The sequence below is a fragment of the Gadus morhua genome, chromosome 21 (genome assembly GCF_902167405.1).
Source record: "Gadus morhua chromosome 21, gadMor3.0, whole genome shotgun sequence".
Classification (NCBI taxonomy): Eukaryota; Metazoa; Chordata; class Actinopteri; order Gadiformes; family Gadidae; genus Gadus; species Gadus morhua.
In genome coordinates, this window is record NC_044068.1 from 15,491,923 (window position 1) to 15,509,746 (window position 17,824).

General features: G+C 46.7%; 1 protein-coding gene across 2 annotated transcripts in view; it reads left to right on the plus strand.

Annotated features, from left to right (window-relative positions):
- The first annotated feature begins 9,748 nt into the window (after positions 1–9,748).
- LOC115533898 (cytospin-A) overlaps positions 9,749–17,824 on the plus strand; it is a 36,389-nt gene continuing 28,313 nt past the window's right edge. Inside the window, exon 1 of one of the 2 annotated variants that reach the window (XM_030344387.1) lies at positions 9,749–9,860. In XM_030344387.1, the coding sequence (XP_030200247.1) occupies positions 9,826–9,860 (35 nt within the window). In that variant the 5' untranslated portion in view covers positions 9,749–9,825. The remainder of the gene's footprint in view (positions 9,861–17,824) is intronic. The other variant, XM_030344389.1, reaches the window with a different exon arrangement.

Below are 17,824 nucleotides of genomic sequence, written 5' to 3' on the forward strand. Positions count from 1 at the left end.
TCCATGCATGTGTGTTTGTGTGTGTGTGTGTGTGTGTGCATGTGTTTCTCTGTGTGTGTGTGTGTGTGTGTGTGTGTGTGTGTGTGTGTGTGTGTGTGTGTGTGTGTGTGTGTGTGTCCGTGAGTGAGTGAGAGAATGTGTGGGTGTGTGTGAACTATGTACAGTATATGTTGGCTATTTACAGTACATATTTTTGAGGTGTTTTGTGATATGCCAATATTTCAGGAACAGAACTATGCGATGTTCGGCACCTACACATTTTTCATACAGATATAAATATATGATTGTGTTTAGGCTTGCTATTAGAACAGAACAGATATATATAATAACACAATAATAGTACTTTAGCTAGTAGCCTTCAATCACAAGTGATTGTCAAGCGTGCCTCGCTCTCTCCTGCCTCAAATGCGTCTCTCTCTCTCTCTCTGAAAACCCCCTTCTGCATTTTCCATTCTTATTTTCCATCAGGGATGACAAATGGCGTGTGTGTCGGTGTGGTCGGTGTGTGTCGGCGACATCGGTGTCGGTGTGGGTATGTCTGGGTGATCACCCTTTGAACATTAAGAATATAGATGTATATATATGCATGTATATTAGCCTTATATTAAACGTTGTACAATGCTAATATACATGTATATATATATACATTTAGATATTCTGAATGTGACAAGAGCACTAGCCAACTTGTATTTGTGTGCATGTATGTTTTGCCACCATGATGGAAATCATGTAGCCAATGTTCAACAACAAAGATGAATCAATATGAATCAACAATATAACAATATGAACCAGCCAACTGGTAACTTGTCAACTTTATTCATGCATGCACATGCACATAGAGTCAGATGCATACAGCAAGACTGTATACAGTTATGACAGGCCCAAACTAAACACAAAGACATAACCCCACACACACATGCACACACATTCACACAACTGAATTCATTACAGTAACAAAAGCACCCACCCACAAACACACACACCCCCACAAAAACTCCTTCACCACCAGACACACAAAGTAGACACCCCTACACACACTGGCCCATAGGAGACATACCCCCCCCCCCCCCCACACACACACACACACGGCCAGCAGGGCTTTAATGCAGGCGGCGTTGACAGCTGCAGCATGCCACGGTTCCTATAGGAACGGCCGACGCATGGCACCCAGCTCAACGCGTCAACCGCAGACGCAGAGTAGTTGCATGTGAGGCACTGTTCCCGGGCCAACAGGTCTCACAAACCGAAACAGAGACGGGGGGAGCGTTCTGGACTGAACCACCCCCCCCCCCCCAATCGAATATCATTTACCATACAAGAGACAGGAGGAAAGCCATATATAGATAGAGAGATAGATAGATACATATATATATATATATATATATATATATATATATATATATATATATATATATATATATATATAGAGAGAGATAGACACAGACCGATAATTCAGAAGGCGTAAAGATGGATAGATAGATAGAATGATGGATGGATGGATAGGTAGACAGACAGACAGACAGACAGACGCACGGAGAGACATTGGATTATATGGACATAGCGTGTGGAAAAGGCTCGGATTCTGAAGACCCTCTGCTGTTCGCACAGATGCTCGGAATTCAGAATTGTTAGTCACATCGGCAGGATGAACCCCCCCACCCCCCCCCCCCCCCCCCCCACCCCCCCCCCCCCCCCCCACCCCTCCCTGTTACCCATCCAGGACAGCGCTAAGGAGCCGTCCCTCCCACCATGCGATAGATTACATGCATGAACACATGTGCACACACACACACACACACACACACCTGCACTGTCCACTTTGACTGAGGAGCACAGATGTGCTTCACGCCTCCTTAACAGAGGTGCATCGATCACTGCTCTCTGTCTCCCAAAACGCCTGTTGTGGCTCTCACTCGCCGGGCGGAATACCAATCACCTAAGCTGCTCTAGCAGCAGCAACTTCCCTATCTACCTGTTACAATCCTCACACACACACACACACACACACACACACACACACACACACACACACACACACACACACACACACACACACACACACACACAGGAAAGGCAATGGCGATGACAAGAGAAATGCCCAAAGAAAAACAAATGAAACAGAATCTCACTGAAGGTATCTTCACGACGCGATGGCAGACATCCTTACCTGCCGGCGGGTCTATGTTCCAGAGACATTGGAGCACATAAGCGATGGTGCTTCCTTCACACGATGACGAGAGAGACGCTCACGGTCACATATCTCTCTCCCTCACACGCTAACACACAGGCACACACACAGACACACACAGACACACACTCGCGCGGAACCAAAGGTGTTCTCACATCTGAGAGGAACGGAGGAGGAATTTAACGTAGGAAAAATAAAAAAGAAGAGGAAAAATAAAAACAAAAAAATAAAACCCAGGTCGGCTCCTCCGGTGTGTTTTTTCTTCCCCTCTTGCTCTTTCCTCTGTTCCGTCCTTGCTGGGTTTTTTTCCCCCCTCCTGTTTCCTTCCGTCCTTCCTTCTCGCCTTATCTTTCCTCTCTCTCCTTCCCAGCCCTCAGAAGAACGAGGAGGAGGAGGAGGTGGAGGAGGAGGAGGAGGAGAGGCTAGGCTGGTGCGGTGGATCACCTGGAGCGGTGCTGCGCTCCGCATCTACTCCTCCACTGCAGCAGTGTGTGGCAGCGGCGCAGCGAGCTGCATCTTCCACCAAGCTCCCCGGCGGCTCAGCGCAAAACCCGGAGCCGCACTCCTTCCTTCTGCTGGATTCAGGATTCTGCAGGAATCCGTGTGCTCGCGTCTCTCCTCTCTCTCTCTCTCTCTCTCTCTCTCTCTCTCTCTCTCTCTCTCTCTCTCTCTCTCTCTCTCTCTCTCTCTCTCTCTCTCTCTCTCTCTCTCTCTCTCTCTCTCTCTCTCTCTCTCTCTCTCTCTCTCTCTCTCTCTCGTCTTCCAGTCTGTCTCGTCCAGCCGTCCCTTTCTTAACACTTTCTCTCAATATCTGTGACTGGTTCAGATCACCCAGTCCCAGTCATCGATGGAGTTGCTCTGCTTGATGTCATTTATCTCCCACTGATGTTTGCGGTGCTCCACTGGGTTGTGGCCTGTGTGTGTGTGTGTGTGTGTGTGTGTGTGTGTGTGTGTGTGTGTGTGTGTGTGTGTGTGTGTGTGTGTGTGTGTGTGTGTGTGTGTGGGCCTGTGTGTGTGTGTGTGTGTGTGTTTGTCTCAGGGATAAGCAAGATGAAACATCAACGTGGCCCACCTCCGTGCCCTCGCTGCCATGACGTGAGGTAACCTGGGAGCGGGGGGGGGGGGGGGGGGGGGGCTTCAGAGGGCATCCCAGTTCATTCACACTGCACCGTTCACACACATCTCTCAGGTCATCGACTGAAGCACAGTTTAGTGTTTAGTTTTGGTGGCATTTTTCACTCCAATTTCACAGAATTGAATTACATAAAGAGTATACCAAAGGAAGTCTCTCGAGTATGGGAAAGGAGAAACCTGTCAAAACACCAGGCGATTAAGAGACAAAAAACATTTAACTTCAATTAAAAGTCAATATAAAATGTGCTTTCTTCTGCACTTCACTCAGAAATCCCATATCTTACTTCCAATTCCATATAAGAGCAGCTAAAATATTGAATGTAACGACTGTTGAAGTCTCATTGAAGTTCACCACTGTCTATGTGGTTTCACTATGCTAGTAATAAACTGTAGCTCAGCAATACTGTTGGTTTGAAGAATTCTCCAAAGCTAATCCTAATAATAGCTAACCCTAGTATTACTATTGTAATGTGCTGGTAGTAATAGTATCTTGAATCTTGATGGTTGCCCATGCACTAGTGTTGCACGATACCAAAATTATGACTTTGATACGATACCTGCCCGAAAATTCCTCAATACTCGATGATGAACTGATACGACGGTGAAAACCTAAAATATCTGGAAAAGAGATGAATAATGGTCCAGCTCGGTCTCACTATGGTTTAACTTTCAGCAGCTTGGTCCTTTGCTGCTTTTTGAGAAAATTACGTTAATAAATGTTTCTACTGATCAGAGAATTTTATTCAGATCGAGGCATATTAATATATATAAAACGCCTCAATCGGAATACAATTCTCTGATCGGAATAGAATTCCATGCGGAATAGAAGAGGTAGTTTAGTCCGCTATAATCGACATAAATAAACTTATTCCGATTTGTTTGGGGTGGGTGCGGCTACTTTTTAACTTGAGGTGGCATCAGCAGCTGCAGTAGTTCTTAATTGGTCCGTCTGTACTTTTATGCACACCGAACTAGACCGATGTCAAGTGAAGTGGATTTTTTGCCTGATTCACGTCTTTCTTATGACTCCGCAAGTAGTCCGGTAACCTATTAACCCCAGTGTGTCCGGTTGCTAAGCGACGTCAACGTCTTTGGCGGGATTATTTCTCTGCTGATCAACACTACGAATTGTAATTGTAAAAAGACACACTCTATGAAGATATTGTTTTGTTTTGGCAAGGAGCCGTGTAATAAGCGGGATAATGTATAGGACGTCGCCGGTCATTATCGAAAATAGTACTCTTCAGGGCGAAGCAAGACACCTCCGCTTCGCGTCGGGGTCCGGTTCGCCCTGTCTGGGCTTATTTTCTCGATAATGACTGGCGTTCTGTACAGCATTATCCCTTACACATATCATATAAGTCAAGAAAAACATAGCGGTTTTACGTTAGAGACATTCGGACGTACGCTTACCACTTGTGTAATTGCCATATATACAGTACATTCGGATTTGCATGATAGGAATATAGGTCGGATAGTTTTCAGTGTTCAAATTCGCCGTTTTAGTGTGGACGGAAGGGCTAAACGGATAAATATTTATGCATTTGTAGATTTACCCGGGTTAATGTGGACAGGGCAAGGCAACGAGATGGCGACAGGTTCAGAAAAGCTTGCCTAGTCCTCGGCTTGTGAAAAAAAAAGACGAGAGAAGTGAAATATGGGGTTATTGTATATAACGGATCAGAAGTGTCCATGTAAACGCGGCTATTGACACTTCTGATCCGATTCGATTTTTAATCGGAATAGATCTATTCCGATTAGAAATCTAATCGGGTCAGAAATAGAAGACTGAGGCTTTCAGAAACTATGACATTTGGTTGCCATGACGCTGCCATGACGATGCCACAAGCTTGCGCTTGAGAACGGGAGGCTCATCAAAAAATAGCAGGTTAAATGGAAATTAAGATTTCTCTGTACAATGTACTTTTGTATCTCCAGTTACAATTGACAAATTGTCTCAAACATCTTCGTTAGTCCAACGCCGAAGGCGAGTGCTGTACTTGCTGTGCTTAAGCCACGGGAAAAAAACGCAAAGACGCCAGTTCAAACTGTACTTCAAAAAAAACTTTCTGACTTTCGGTTTGAGCAATATTTTTACTTGTGAGTGAAAATGATTAGCCAGCTGATCAACTGCAACTATCGGCTGATCGCTCGCCTGTAATCTAAACAGAGAGGCGTGGCCGGAGTCGCGTAGCCATGATAACGACTGTTTATCAAAATCATTTCAGTGTGGAACGTGGATGCAAAACATTCCGAAAACGATATGAAAACGATAGTGCGGACGAAGATCGTTTTCATTGCGAAAGTGCGTTTTTATATTTACCCGGGGTAGTGTGGACCGGGCCTCACTCTCACTCGCTCAGTGAACGGCCTGCTGCTGCTGTGGCTGAGTGTGAGCTGAGGGGCACGCCCACTGACTAGCCTCTGCGTGCAAGGAGTATGACTGAGAGTTGATGCTGCCTGTGTATGTGCAAGTACTTTCATTGAAAGTCTAGTATCGATACTAAAAAATGAGCGTATCGTATCGTTTTTTGCTTGAGGGTATCGTGGTACTTTCGTAGTATCGGTATACCGTGCAACACTACCATGCACATAACAAACATTTTGGTCAGCTAAATATAGCAATGGGCCCAAAAGTCCACAGACCATGTAACTTAAAACACAAAGACAGCCCAAAGAAAACAAGAATCCCCTCTTCCCTTCTTTTTTGTCTGAGAGACAATCAAGTAAATACAAATTTGGAAGAGGTCATATCGATCTGGGCTTAATGTAGCTCTCATTGGTATTCTGAGGATGCGGATAGAACGCTAGAAGAAGGCATATCAGCTCAGGCAAATGCAAATGCACGAAGAAGGAAAGCAGGGGTTAGACGAGGACAGAATAATAGTTCAGGTCCATGCAGTCTTTTGGAAGTGTTGCACTCAGTGGAAGGGTGTTCATCGTGAGTCACTTCTGCTTATGAACGACTGGGAGGCGCTATTGAAAGGGATCCATTGCAAAGCTGTAATTTATTACTATATCATTATTACATTCCTCTATGAGTGAGAGACACTAGAAGCAAACAAAGACTGCTGTATTGTATTATCACTATAACAGACTTCCTACCATTCCAACCTCTACAATGTTATCATTTTCCATAATATAAGGTTAACCCTCACCACCACGCTGCTCCACAGGTTTCATCTGGTTTGGTTACTCTTTCATTGACAAAATAGTCCAGTATTCCTCCTGACTACTAATATACTTCTAGTTATTTCAAGATAAAGAACTAGTTGAAAGAATTGCTTACGCTATAACTCTGTTGGAGTCCTGGCACAATAAATAAATACAGTGTGATCTTAATGCCCAAGTGATTGGTATACATGTTCTCTGCCAGAACTCTTCAGTAGCAGACATAAGGAAGTCAAGAGTTTCCAAGATTTCCAATGCACTAGTGTATTAAATTTGGCTGTGGCACAAGCATCCCATCATATGCTCAAAGACAGCACCATCTAGTGTTGGCAAAACGGTAGTGGAATAGGAAAATAAAACATTGGGCGGGCTCAAATGAATAGAAATGCAGTTATATAACAACTGATTCGATATGCATCAAGCAAAGCCCAAATCTATCTTCACAGGAGAAACATATGGCAATGTTGCTTGTTTTTCAATGCAGATGAATGCAAAAATTTGCTGGTCTGTACTGACAGTTTCTAACGCTCTGCTTCAACCTTGAGAAACTGATGAGTCGGACATGATCAAGACAGAGTTCTGAATGGGGATGGGGGGGGGGGGGGGGGGCAGAGGAAAACTCTTCAAAAGACTTCTGGTTGCACGCAAAGCAAACGCACACGGATGTCACCTGCATCAACTTTCTATTCCCCGGGAAGCACGGCACTGCTGCTGACAAAGCCCATTCTGGTGGCTGTGTGTCGCCCTGCCGATGATGAACACACTAGATCATCTCTGGATCTGTACTCAGCCCGGCTAGAAAGAAAACACTGTCTGTCAGCTCATTAACAGCGCTACGTTCCTCTCCAGAAGCAGGCATACTGCATGTGTGTTTCTCTCATACGGAGCAGAACGCCAGCAGCCACACTGAAGAGATAGAGGAGACGCTGGGAATCAAAAACATAGTCACTCAAGGGGCCACAGCGAACTCTGGGAAAATAGTGCTCTTAGGAATGAATCGCTGCAGCAGTGCATTAATGAGTGACCAATGATTGATCAATAAAAGATTAGGCAAGATGAACTTTAGTATTCCCTGATGGGGATTTGGGACGAAACTTCTAAAACGACTTTAATTATGCCTGCACTATGGTCACGGTTTGATAGTAGGGTGAAAAAGAAATGTAATGAGACAACAAGGTAATAATATTTATTATATTATTAACAGTGATAATAATTATAATAATATTATTATTATTATTGATACAAATAATATATGCCATTTGAGGAGTGCATTCCTCGTTTGTTTGAAGAGGATTCATATTTTTCTTAGCCAGGCTGGTCCCAGTGGGAATCAAAACAATGGTATGTCTTCCAGCAAATAGTTGCAGTAAGCCATTAACTAATATATAATCTTGAAACAGCAAAGATAGCATTCAAGCATTCAATGAATCACTCTCTCTCACACACACACGCACACACGTACACACGCACACTCTTACCTGAGTCCTTCTCAAAAAATATACAGCATTGAGTCTGTAGTAACCATGGCAACACCTGTGACAGATGAAAAGATAGATGACGATATACAAGAAACAGAGGAAGGCTGAGTCACTACACAGGCATGCATATTGTTTGTTTGAAGGACCTGAGAGCAACATTATATACGCTATTCGGACAGAAATCAGAAACGTAAATAAATGTTGATTCCGCTCTATTCACATTGAGTTATTGACGCCGATTCGTGCAGAAGATGTGTCCGATTCTGGCTTCTCTGCCAGAATTTCTGCAACCGTGGAAGGCGCGTGCACCTCTATTACACACCTTCACGGCGCTCGGGCTCGTGTGCCTGCTGCATATTGCTCAATGACTCATTCAGGCTTTGCACAAGTTATAAAAGACTCCCAAGTGAATTCGACTCAGCCCACACATAGAACCCTTTACCAATCTCAGTTAAGCACATTTTTAAACACCCCATGACACATATGTGTCATATATTTTCCATTTCAACAATAATCATCTAGCTAAAAATGTATGATCATACAGAGTAGAGCAAGCACACCTTTTTGGTTTGTTTACCTTTCTAAGCGATGACATCTTATGCTGGTGATGATGAGAAGGTCAAAAACAAATAAACGTGAGCATGTCCCCTGACATCGATTTGCCTTGCTCTTTGGAAACCTCCGCCGCAGACCGTCCGCGGATTGCCATCACATGGCTTTTAGCCCCGCTGAGATGTGGGACTTGGGGTGCCGCGGTGTTGTGGATGTTGTGGCCGCTGCATCTCGCTCGGCGCGGGGCTCAGTCATCGGCGGCAGCGCTATCCCTGCTCAGCTGGCTCACACAAGGCGCCATTTTTCTTAATTGTTGGTCACTTCAACTACGCCACATGTAAGATAATCGATATGCTAATGTTATCTTGCTTTATACATTAAATAAAGGACACGTTTAAGATGTAGTCTAACCATACGCCTAAGAAAAAAATCGTAATAAAGTTAAACAAACAAAAAAAAGTTGTCCAATATGAAACCAATAAGTCTCCCATAAATTCTGCTATAAAATAGTAGGACTGCTTGGTCCGAGATTAGGGCGAATGAACACTCTGCGTTTACACTAAACGCGAATTTGGTCGCCTTGTCGCGTGATCGCCAGAGTTTGGTCGCGCGAGTAGGCTACTAGTCACAAATCCGTCGCGGACGTGATTTGTGAAGGATGGAGCCGCGCCGACCCGTCGCTTTTGGTGTGAACGTGGCACTTTGTTATACCATGCTGGGCAAAGCTAGGCAGCATAAATTGGATAATTATTGAAATACAATACAAAAGTAAAAACATTAAACCAATAATTTTATTTTTATTTTCTAAAGAGCTGATTGAAAGTCCACTTGACATTCTCTTATTGTAATATACAGCTGTAGATAGCCTAGATAGGGCACTACTTCTCGAGTTGGTTCCCATGTGCTTCCCAGTGGTTACCACTGCTTATAGCAAAATGGGTTCAATGCAGAGGATGAATTTCAACATATCAATGCAATAAATAGATGACATCAATAAATAAATCAAATCAAGATCAAATCAAATGATATTATCCACTCTCTGAACAGCATACAACATACCTCTACTACAAACGTACCACCATTGTATGGAAAATGTTTTTGAGATTTATATTCAAAGAACAGTGACATCCAATATGGGAGTGTCCACCCAGATCTAGGATGGTTGTTCCAGCTAAACAGTTGGTCAGTGGTGTAAAGACAAGTAACAACGAGTGAATGCTTTGTTACGGTGCTTGAGTTGATCCAGTACTGCTACGAGGCCACTGACTGGGAGGCACTGTGCGAGCCAGGAGGGTAGTCTTGATGGTCTCCCAGACGGCGTCACGGACTACATCAAGGTCTGTGTAAAGCCCTGTTCCATTGAAGATGGTGTAATGCTTCCCCAAAAACAAGCTTGTGGCCATCACTCTTTAACACCTCTCACTACTGAGGGAGTCACTTTGAACTCTGTGGTCTATTTTCAATTTAATTCAGTCACTTAAACTAAGTCATTCTACTATTTATCCTATCCAGGTGACCTGCGCAATATTCCTGCAATTTAGTACCTGCTAGACGCTAACATAATTTACCTTAGCTTCAGTTATAGTTAATTGTACAAGCATGTTTTATGACATTCTGCTGTTGGTTAGATCTATAGGCCTATGTTATCTATGAATATACAATGCATGAGCTGTATTTTATTTTTACTTTGCTAGTTATATTTTTTCCAGCATTTTTACTTTGATGTCTCTGGCTTGAACTGAGCAACTTAAAACAATTCATTTCCAATAGGATCAATAAAGTCATCCGTTTTTTTCTGGAGTACCTTTAGTTCTTATATTTCAGTCAACTTGCCCATTTACCGCACTACAAAAATAAAGTCTACTTGTAGGCCTACTCCAAAACAATTGAAGTGGATTCATCGCAACTCGCTACAAAATAAATTCAGAAAAAATATATATATATGGATGCAAACATTTGCCAATCTCACTCACAAATTGAGGCACATAATATTAAATTATATTTGCTGTAATTTCCACCAGATGCTTCAGCAACAGCAGCAGTATGAACAACTCACCCACTAGTGCCGCTAGTGGATGACTAGGCCTACTGCAGACGATGACCCTTGACCATACTACTGCCAATGTTTACCTATGTACTAGAAGATAAACGTCTACGTGATTCACTTTCAAATAACTCAATTTATAACAAATGTGTTATTTTACTCAAGTAGGCCTGTGCCTTGCTACTTTATACAGCACTGCCGTTTATACTGCCAATTGTAGGCTGCAGGTTGTTTTCTATGGTTTTAAGCTAGGAGGGCTTTATAAATATGGTTGTAATTAAATTCTGCAAAGTACAACGATCGGGCAACGGCCACTCTCTTCTTCGTTAATTTCCTTCTCCTTCCTTCCGATACCAATTCATACATTTTCGGTTGTGGCTATGGTAAGAAACCGGAGCTATCATGCACAATTGCGATGGGTTGTTTGTAAAAGAGAAGCACACGAATATGCAAACATTTTAGTACTTTGCAACTACTTTGCAAGGGCTCTAAATCAGACGAGACCATTTACTATGGAGGGGACTCAATAGTCTAGGCTGTCTAGGCTTCGCCTTATGGGCTTGTCCCGTGCGCGCGCCTGCGCGCGCTGAAAATTCAAACTATGCACCTATCAGCGTGGGCACCGCCCACAATTCCCACGGTATCGTGTCTATATAACGCGGTGTATACCGTCGCTCATCCTCCCTTTTCTTTCAGCACTTGTGCTTATCAGCGAGAAATTGAGAACTACTATTAAGAAGATGAGAACTTCAACACGGATCTCCCAAGCCGGTGGCAGCGGCTCGGGCGAGGCCGCGGACAAACGGCCCTTTTCAGGGCCACCTGAGAGCGCTCCTAGAGCTAGGTCCTTTTCAGGACTCCTATGCGCCTCCTGTCCCGCCTCCCTGGCACCGGGTGACGGGCACTTGGCGTGCTTTTGGTGCCTCGGCGCCGACCACGCCGCGGCTGCTATGGCGGCCCCCGTCTCCTGTGTCGCCTGCCGGGAGCTGCCTGAAGAGGGGATCCTCTCCAGGCATCTCTTCTTTTCCCCTGCGGTGGAAATGGCTGACGCCATCGACCTATTCGGACCTGACGTCGACGATGGCATCATCGACGCCTCCCTGGACGATGTCTTCGGCGACTCGGCGTCCGGTTTTTCCCGCTCTCGGGTTACAACCACCACCGTCATACAACACGAGGGTCCACGCCGGATGACCGATCTCTTCCGGGAGATCATGGGTGAGGCGGCGGCCATCAAAGGGATTCCCATGCCGGCCCCGCCTCTTGCCCCCGTATCTGACGATATGCAGGGCGAGTGCTTTCGCACCCCATCTTTTTCCCGGCGGGTTACCCAGTGCCCCTTGTTCCCGCCGTTGCAGCACTTGTTTATTGCTGCCGGTGAGGACCCTTCGACCCTGAAGGCCCCGGTAAGATCTTACACGGATTTCACCAACGTGGAGGGGTGGGCCGATACTCAGGCGAGGGGGATCCCTCGTCTGGAGCCTCCCCTGGCAGCGCTTCTCTGTCCTTAACGAAAAGCCGCTGCCCCCCGACCGCCTCCAGAAGCAGATTGTCGGCCTAACGGACAGGTTGTTCGTTTGTGCCTCTCAATCCGCGGCGGCGGTCAACAACATCGCCCTGCTCTCCTCTGCCATGGTCTCCTTGTCGGCTGACAGGGAGGCCTACGGCCCGGAGGAAGCCGCGAGATGGCTGGCGGTTTCCCGCTTTTCCAGCGCCATCCTCCAGTTATGCCAGACGATAGCCGTTTCGGCCGGCCAGCATATGGCGTGGGCTACCATGATTCAAAGGGTCATATGGCTCTCCCACACTGCGGTGCCGGAACGAGAGCGGGCCAGCCTCGTCCAGGGTCCACTAGCGCCGGATGGCCTATTTGGTCCCAGGTTCTCCGAGGTGCTCGCGCACCAGCAGTCAGTCCGTGAGAATCGTTCCCGGTTCGGGACGATTCTCACGGGCTCCTCCCGCCAGCAGGCTGAGAGGAAGCGGGGTCTAGGCCGGTCCCAGCGTTCCATGGGGCCGCCTCCGACTCCAACCCCGGTGCAGCAGCCGCAGCCGCCACGGACCGGGAAGTTCCGGACGCTTGCTCCTACTTTTTCTTTCCCTATTAAAGAAAAGAGTAAAGACCGTTCGGCCGAACGGCAGTACATGGTACCTAAAGAGCGATATTCCCCAGGCCACCTGCGTCCTACGCTTGTGGTGCGCTCCTCCATGTTGCCTCTTTCCCCCTCTCAGCCCTGTGGCTGTAGGGTGGCGGTCGGACGGCGTGTTCACATGGCCTCTGGTTCACCTGCTTCTAAGAAGCGGCGTCCCTTGGAGCCTCGTGGACGGATCAGAGACTCGTTGCACGAGCCCGTGGATACGGCCGCTTGTACCGGTCTCCTGGTTCCCCACATTATAGGTGAGGAGATGGGTCCGCGCGCTGTGGCTACAGCCTGCGGACAGTGCATGCGGCCGGACGGCTCGCTCCCTGTTCAGCGGGCACGGGCGCGACGTCTAGACAGCTCGTTGTTTTTACAACTGCTAGTTGTGGTACGTCTCCTACGCTCGCTGAGCCTCCTCCCTTTCGTGGGTAGCCCCCCTTGGTTCACACACAGTGTGAAGGGGGCTTTGCCTAGACTCAGCCACCATGACTGCGATGCTTTCGCCTCCTCGGCGAGACGCCATCCTGTCGGCGCTCTCCCGTTTTCACGTTCGCAGAAACGTGACCGCACTGTCCACCATGCGCCTGTTGGGGCTGATGGCAGCTGCCCACCCCGTGGTCCCCCTGGGTCTGCTTTTTATGCGCAGACTCCAGCGGTGGTTTGCTCGCCAACGGTTGGACCCCAGGCGACACAAGCTCAGGGTGCTCCTCGTCCCCCGTTCGGTGTCGCCAGAACTGGAATATTGGAAAGGACCCTCCGCCCTTCTCAAGGGTGTTCCACTGGGCAGGGTGGCGTCCTACGTAGTGGTCTTCACGGACGCCTCGTTGACGGGTTGGGGAGGAACGTGCCTCTCTCACTCGGTCCGAGACGAGTGGCGCACGCCCCCTACAGCACACATAAATGTGTTGGAGCTCGACGCTGTGAGGAAAGTGCTGTTGCATTTCTTTCACCTGGTGCGCGGCCGCCACGTTCTGATCAGGACAGACAGCGTGTCGGCGGCGGCGTACATCAACAGACAGGGGGGAGTCCGCTCCCCTGCTCTCCACCGAAAGGCGGTCCAGCTCTGGCTTTGGGCTCATCAGTATCTCCGCAGTCTGAGAGCCCTGCATATCGCGGGCGCCCATAACTTTGGGGCGGACCTCATGTCTCGAGGCGGTCCCCGCCGAGACGAGTGGCGGTTACATCCCGACATTGTCAGACTGATCTGGCAGAGGTTCGGGACAGCGCAGGTGGACCTCTTCGCGTCCCGGGAGAACACGAAATGCAGGTGGTGGTTCTCCCTCAGCCCTCGGGATCTTCCCCCGTTGGGGGTAGATGCGTTGGCACACACACCTTGGCCGCGGGCTCTCTTGTATGCGTTTCCCCCGCTCCAGCTGATCCTTCCTCTTCTGGAACGGGTCAGACAGGAGAGACTGTCCCTGATATTAGTGGCCCTGGAGAACCGTTCAGCTCTGTGGTTTCCAGAGCTGGCCGCGCTCTCGCGGTCGGCGCCTTGGCCAGTACCATTCAGGCCGGATGCGTTTTCACAGGCCCACGGGGCGGTGCACCACCCGCCCGATGTCTCGGGATGACTGTTGGTTTGGCTCCTGAGAGGTTGATCCTGCAGGGCAAAGGTTTGCCTGAGACGGTTATCAACACTATTCGGAGTGCTCGTGCGCCTTCTACTTCTTCCCTCTATGCGGCGAAGTGGTGCGCCTTCTCTAATTGGTGTGAGACGAACCACGCTGTCCCATCTCAATGCGAGGTGGGAAGCGTGCTTTCGTTTCTGCAAAACTTATTGGAAAAAGGTTTGGCCTTCTCCACTATCAAGGTCTATGCGGCAGCCGTTTCGGCTGGCCATGCAGGCTGTGATGGTGGACCGATCTTCAGCCATCCACTGGTCAAGAGATTCATGCGTGGGGCTAGACGGGTTAGGCCTGTTTCACGCGTGCTTACACCACGCTGGGATCTCCCCACCGTGTTGCGCGGATTGTCCAGGGATCCTTTCGAGCCTCTCTCCCAGGCCCCTTTGGATGCCCTGTCATTTAAGACGGCGCTCTTGTTGGCCTTGGTTTCTGCCAAGCGGGCCGGTGAGCTAACCGCTCTGTCTGTCAGCCCGAGTTGCTTGTTGCTAAACGAGGACAGCTCCTTCGCTCTGCTCAGACCTAATCCTGCGTTCCTCCCGAAGAACATTAATAGTTATTTTCGGTCGAGGGATATTGTGCTTAAAGAGCCCATGCCATTAAAATCACATTTTTCCTGTTGTTTGTTAAATAACATAGGTCTGAATAAGTTTGTGAGCTGTGGTAAGTTTGAAATCTATGCAGTGTGTCTGCTGAATGCAATAGGCAATGAAAGGAAAAAGGCAGAAGAAATGAGCCAATCTGGATAAGGTGACACTGTGACGTAGCGTTGTCAAACTATTATTCATGGCCCTGCCCACTTGGTTGGTTCGTAACCACCCACAAGAATTCTGAAGGAGTCGTGATTGAGCTAGTGCTAAATGCTAATACGTGTATGGTAGTTGCTTAGTTCGTAGTAACAGGCTAGTTACAGAATTTTGAATGCAATGGCAGAACGACATCGAAGTACATGAACTGCGACATGCTGCCTGCCGCCGGTTGCCGCGGCGCGAGGCACCACCGCCGCGAAGCACCACCGCCCGGCAGCGGGCAGCTGGGCGGTGGTGCCTTGCGCCGGCAGCAGGCAGCGCGCGGTTCTGTCTACTACAGATTGATGTGGAAGTGGAAGAACCAGAGACGTCGGAGAACCCGACGAAGTCCTTTGTGATTCATTATATCGTCTGGACGTGCACACAGCTTTTGGCCGTGATCATATGTATTATTTGATATAGATATCTATGTATTATATGATATTATTTAGATATAGAGCTCCAGGACTGTAACGCAAGTGTTGTACACTTCCTTGTTATTTGGATAACCGTTCTGCTGTTGGTGTGATGGCGCATAACACGTCGGACTCTCGTCTCTGGTATTTCTACAACGAGAATCGTAGTGGGGGTTATCTCAGCCATGGTTGAGAATGAATTGGGGGAAAGGAACATTGGCTTTGACTCCCTGAAGTAGGCATGAACCACAACATGGAGGAGAAAGGGATTGTTGACCGCGGTCGTCTCCCGCCGGAGCCTCGCTGCCGATGGACCACCGCTTCAGGAGGCGGTGATTAGCGCTGACCGCTGCCGAGGCGGCGGGAAGCAGGGCTCAAGCGGGATACATTCGCGGCCAACAATCCCCTTCTCCTCCATGTCGTGGTTCATGTTCTTCAGGGAGTCAAAGCCAAAGTTCCTTTCCCCCAATTCATTCTCAACCATGGCTGAGATAACCCCCACTACGAGTCTCGTTGTAGAAATACCAGAAACGAGAGTCCGACGTGTTGTTTAGATCCTAATAACAACTCCAGCAGCGTTACAGTCCTGTTTATATGAATATTAATAAGCAGAAATGATCATATTTCTTTCAATAGCTTCCATGCCACGTGACCCAGTGACTCCAAACCAGTATCCACTTGTAGAACTAAAGCCTAAGATTAGGACACACCACTTTTTATGGTATTGGAAGCTATTGAATGAAATATGATCATTCCTGCATATTAATATTCATATAAAATAGAGGAAGCACTAAAATACCATAAAAAGTGGTGTGTCCTATTCTCAAGGTTTAGTTCTACAAGTGGATACTGGTTTGGAGTCACTGGGTCACGTGGCATGGAAGCTATTGAATGAAATATGATCATTCCTGCATATTAATATTCATATAAAATAGAGAAAGCACTAAAATACCATAAAAAGTGGTGTGTCCTATTCTCAGGGTTTAGTTCTACAAGTGGATACTGGTTTGGAGTCACTGGGTCACATGGCATGGAAGCTATTGAATGAAATATGATCATTCCTGCATATTAATATTCATATAAAATAGAGAAAGCACTAAAATACCATAAAAAGTGGTGTGTCCTATTCTCAGGGTTTAGTTCTACAAGTGGATACTGGTTTGGAGTCACTGGGTCACGTGGCATGGAAGCTATTGAAAGAAATATGATCATTTCTGCTTATTAATATTCATATAAAATAGAGAAAGCACTAAAATACCATAAAAAGTGGTGTGTCCTAATCTTAGGCTTTAGTTCTACAATTGGATACTGGTTTGGAGTCACTGGGTCACGTGGCATGGAAGCTATTGAAAGAAATATGATCATTTCTGCTTATTAATATTCATATAAAATAGAGGAAGCACTAAAATACCATAAAAAGTGGTGTGTCCTATTCTCAGGGTTTAGTTCTACAATTGGATACTGGTATGGAGTCACTGGGTCACGTGGCATGGAAGCTATTGAATTAAATATGAGCATTCCTGCATATTAATATTAATATAAAATAGAGGAAGCACTAAAATACCATAAAAAGTGGTGTGTCCTATTCTCAGGGTTTAGTTCTACAAGTGGATACTGGTTTGGAGTCACTGGGTCACGTGGCATGGAAGCTATTGAAAGAAATATGATCATTCCTGCTTATTAATATTCATATAAAATAGAGGAAGCACTAAAATACCATAACAAGTGGTGTGTCTTATTCTCAGGGTTTAATAATACAATTAGATACTGGTTTGGAGTCACTGGGTCACATGGCATGGAAGCTATTGAAAAAACTGCAAGTATTTTGTATTGATATATTTACGTGAAGTAATTTATTGACGGTCCCTAAATCAGTTTCTAGCGATTCACCGCGAGGCTCTGTGAGGTGTGCTAACCGTTCTCCTGCTGCTATTGCCGGGCAAATCTCCGTGAAGTCGCGGCCGGAACTGGACTGAATATCTGTCGAATATCCAACCTAAAACTAACTTCACCGCGGTTGGTATGCGCATATCACCGCGTTGCTAGGATACCTCGTGACAACAGCTGTATACTATTTTACTTGACATGCTGTTGGACACCGAAATAAATAATTCATTCGTTCACTCATTGTCATTCATCAATTGTGTTAATGCCTAACAATAAAACACTGCAAACGAATATAATTAAAATATGTATTTGTAATGTCTGGTTTACGACGAGCAGGCATTTAGACGGGAATGGTTCTGTAGGAGAAATTTGTTTAACGTGTCGGCCTATATAAAACATATAAACA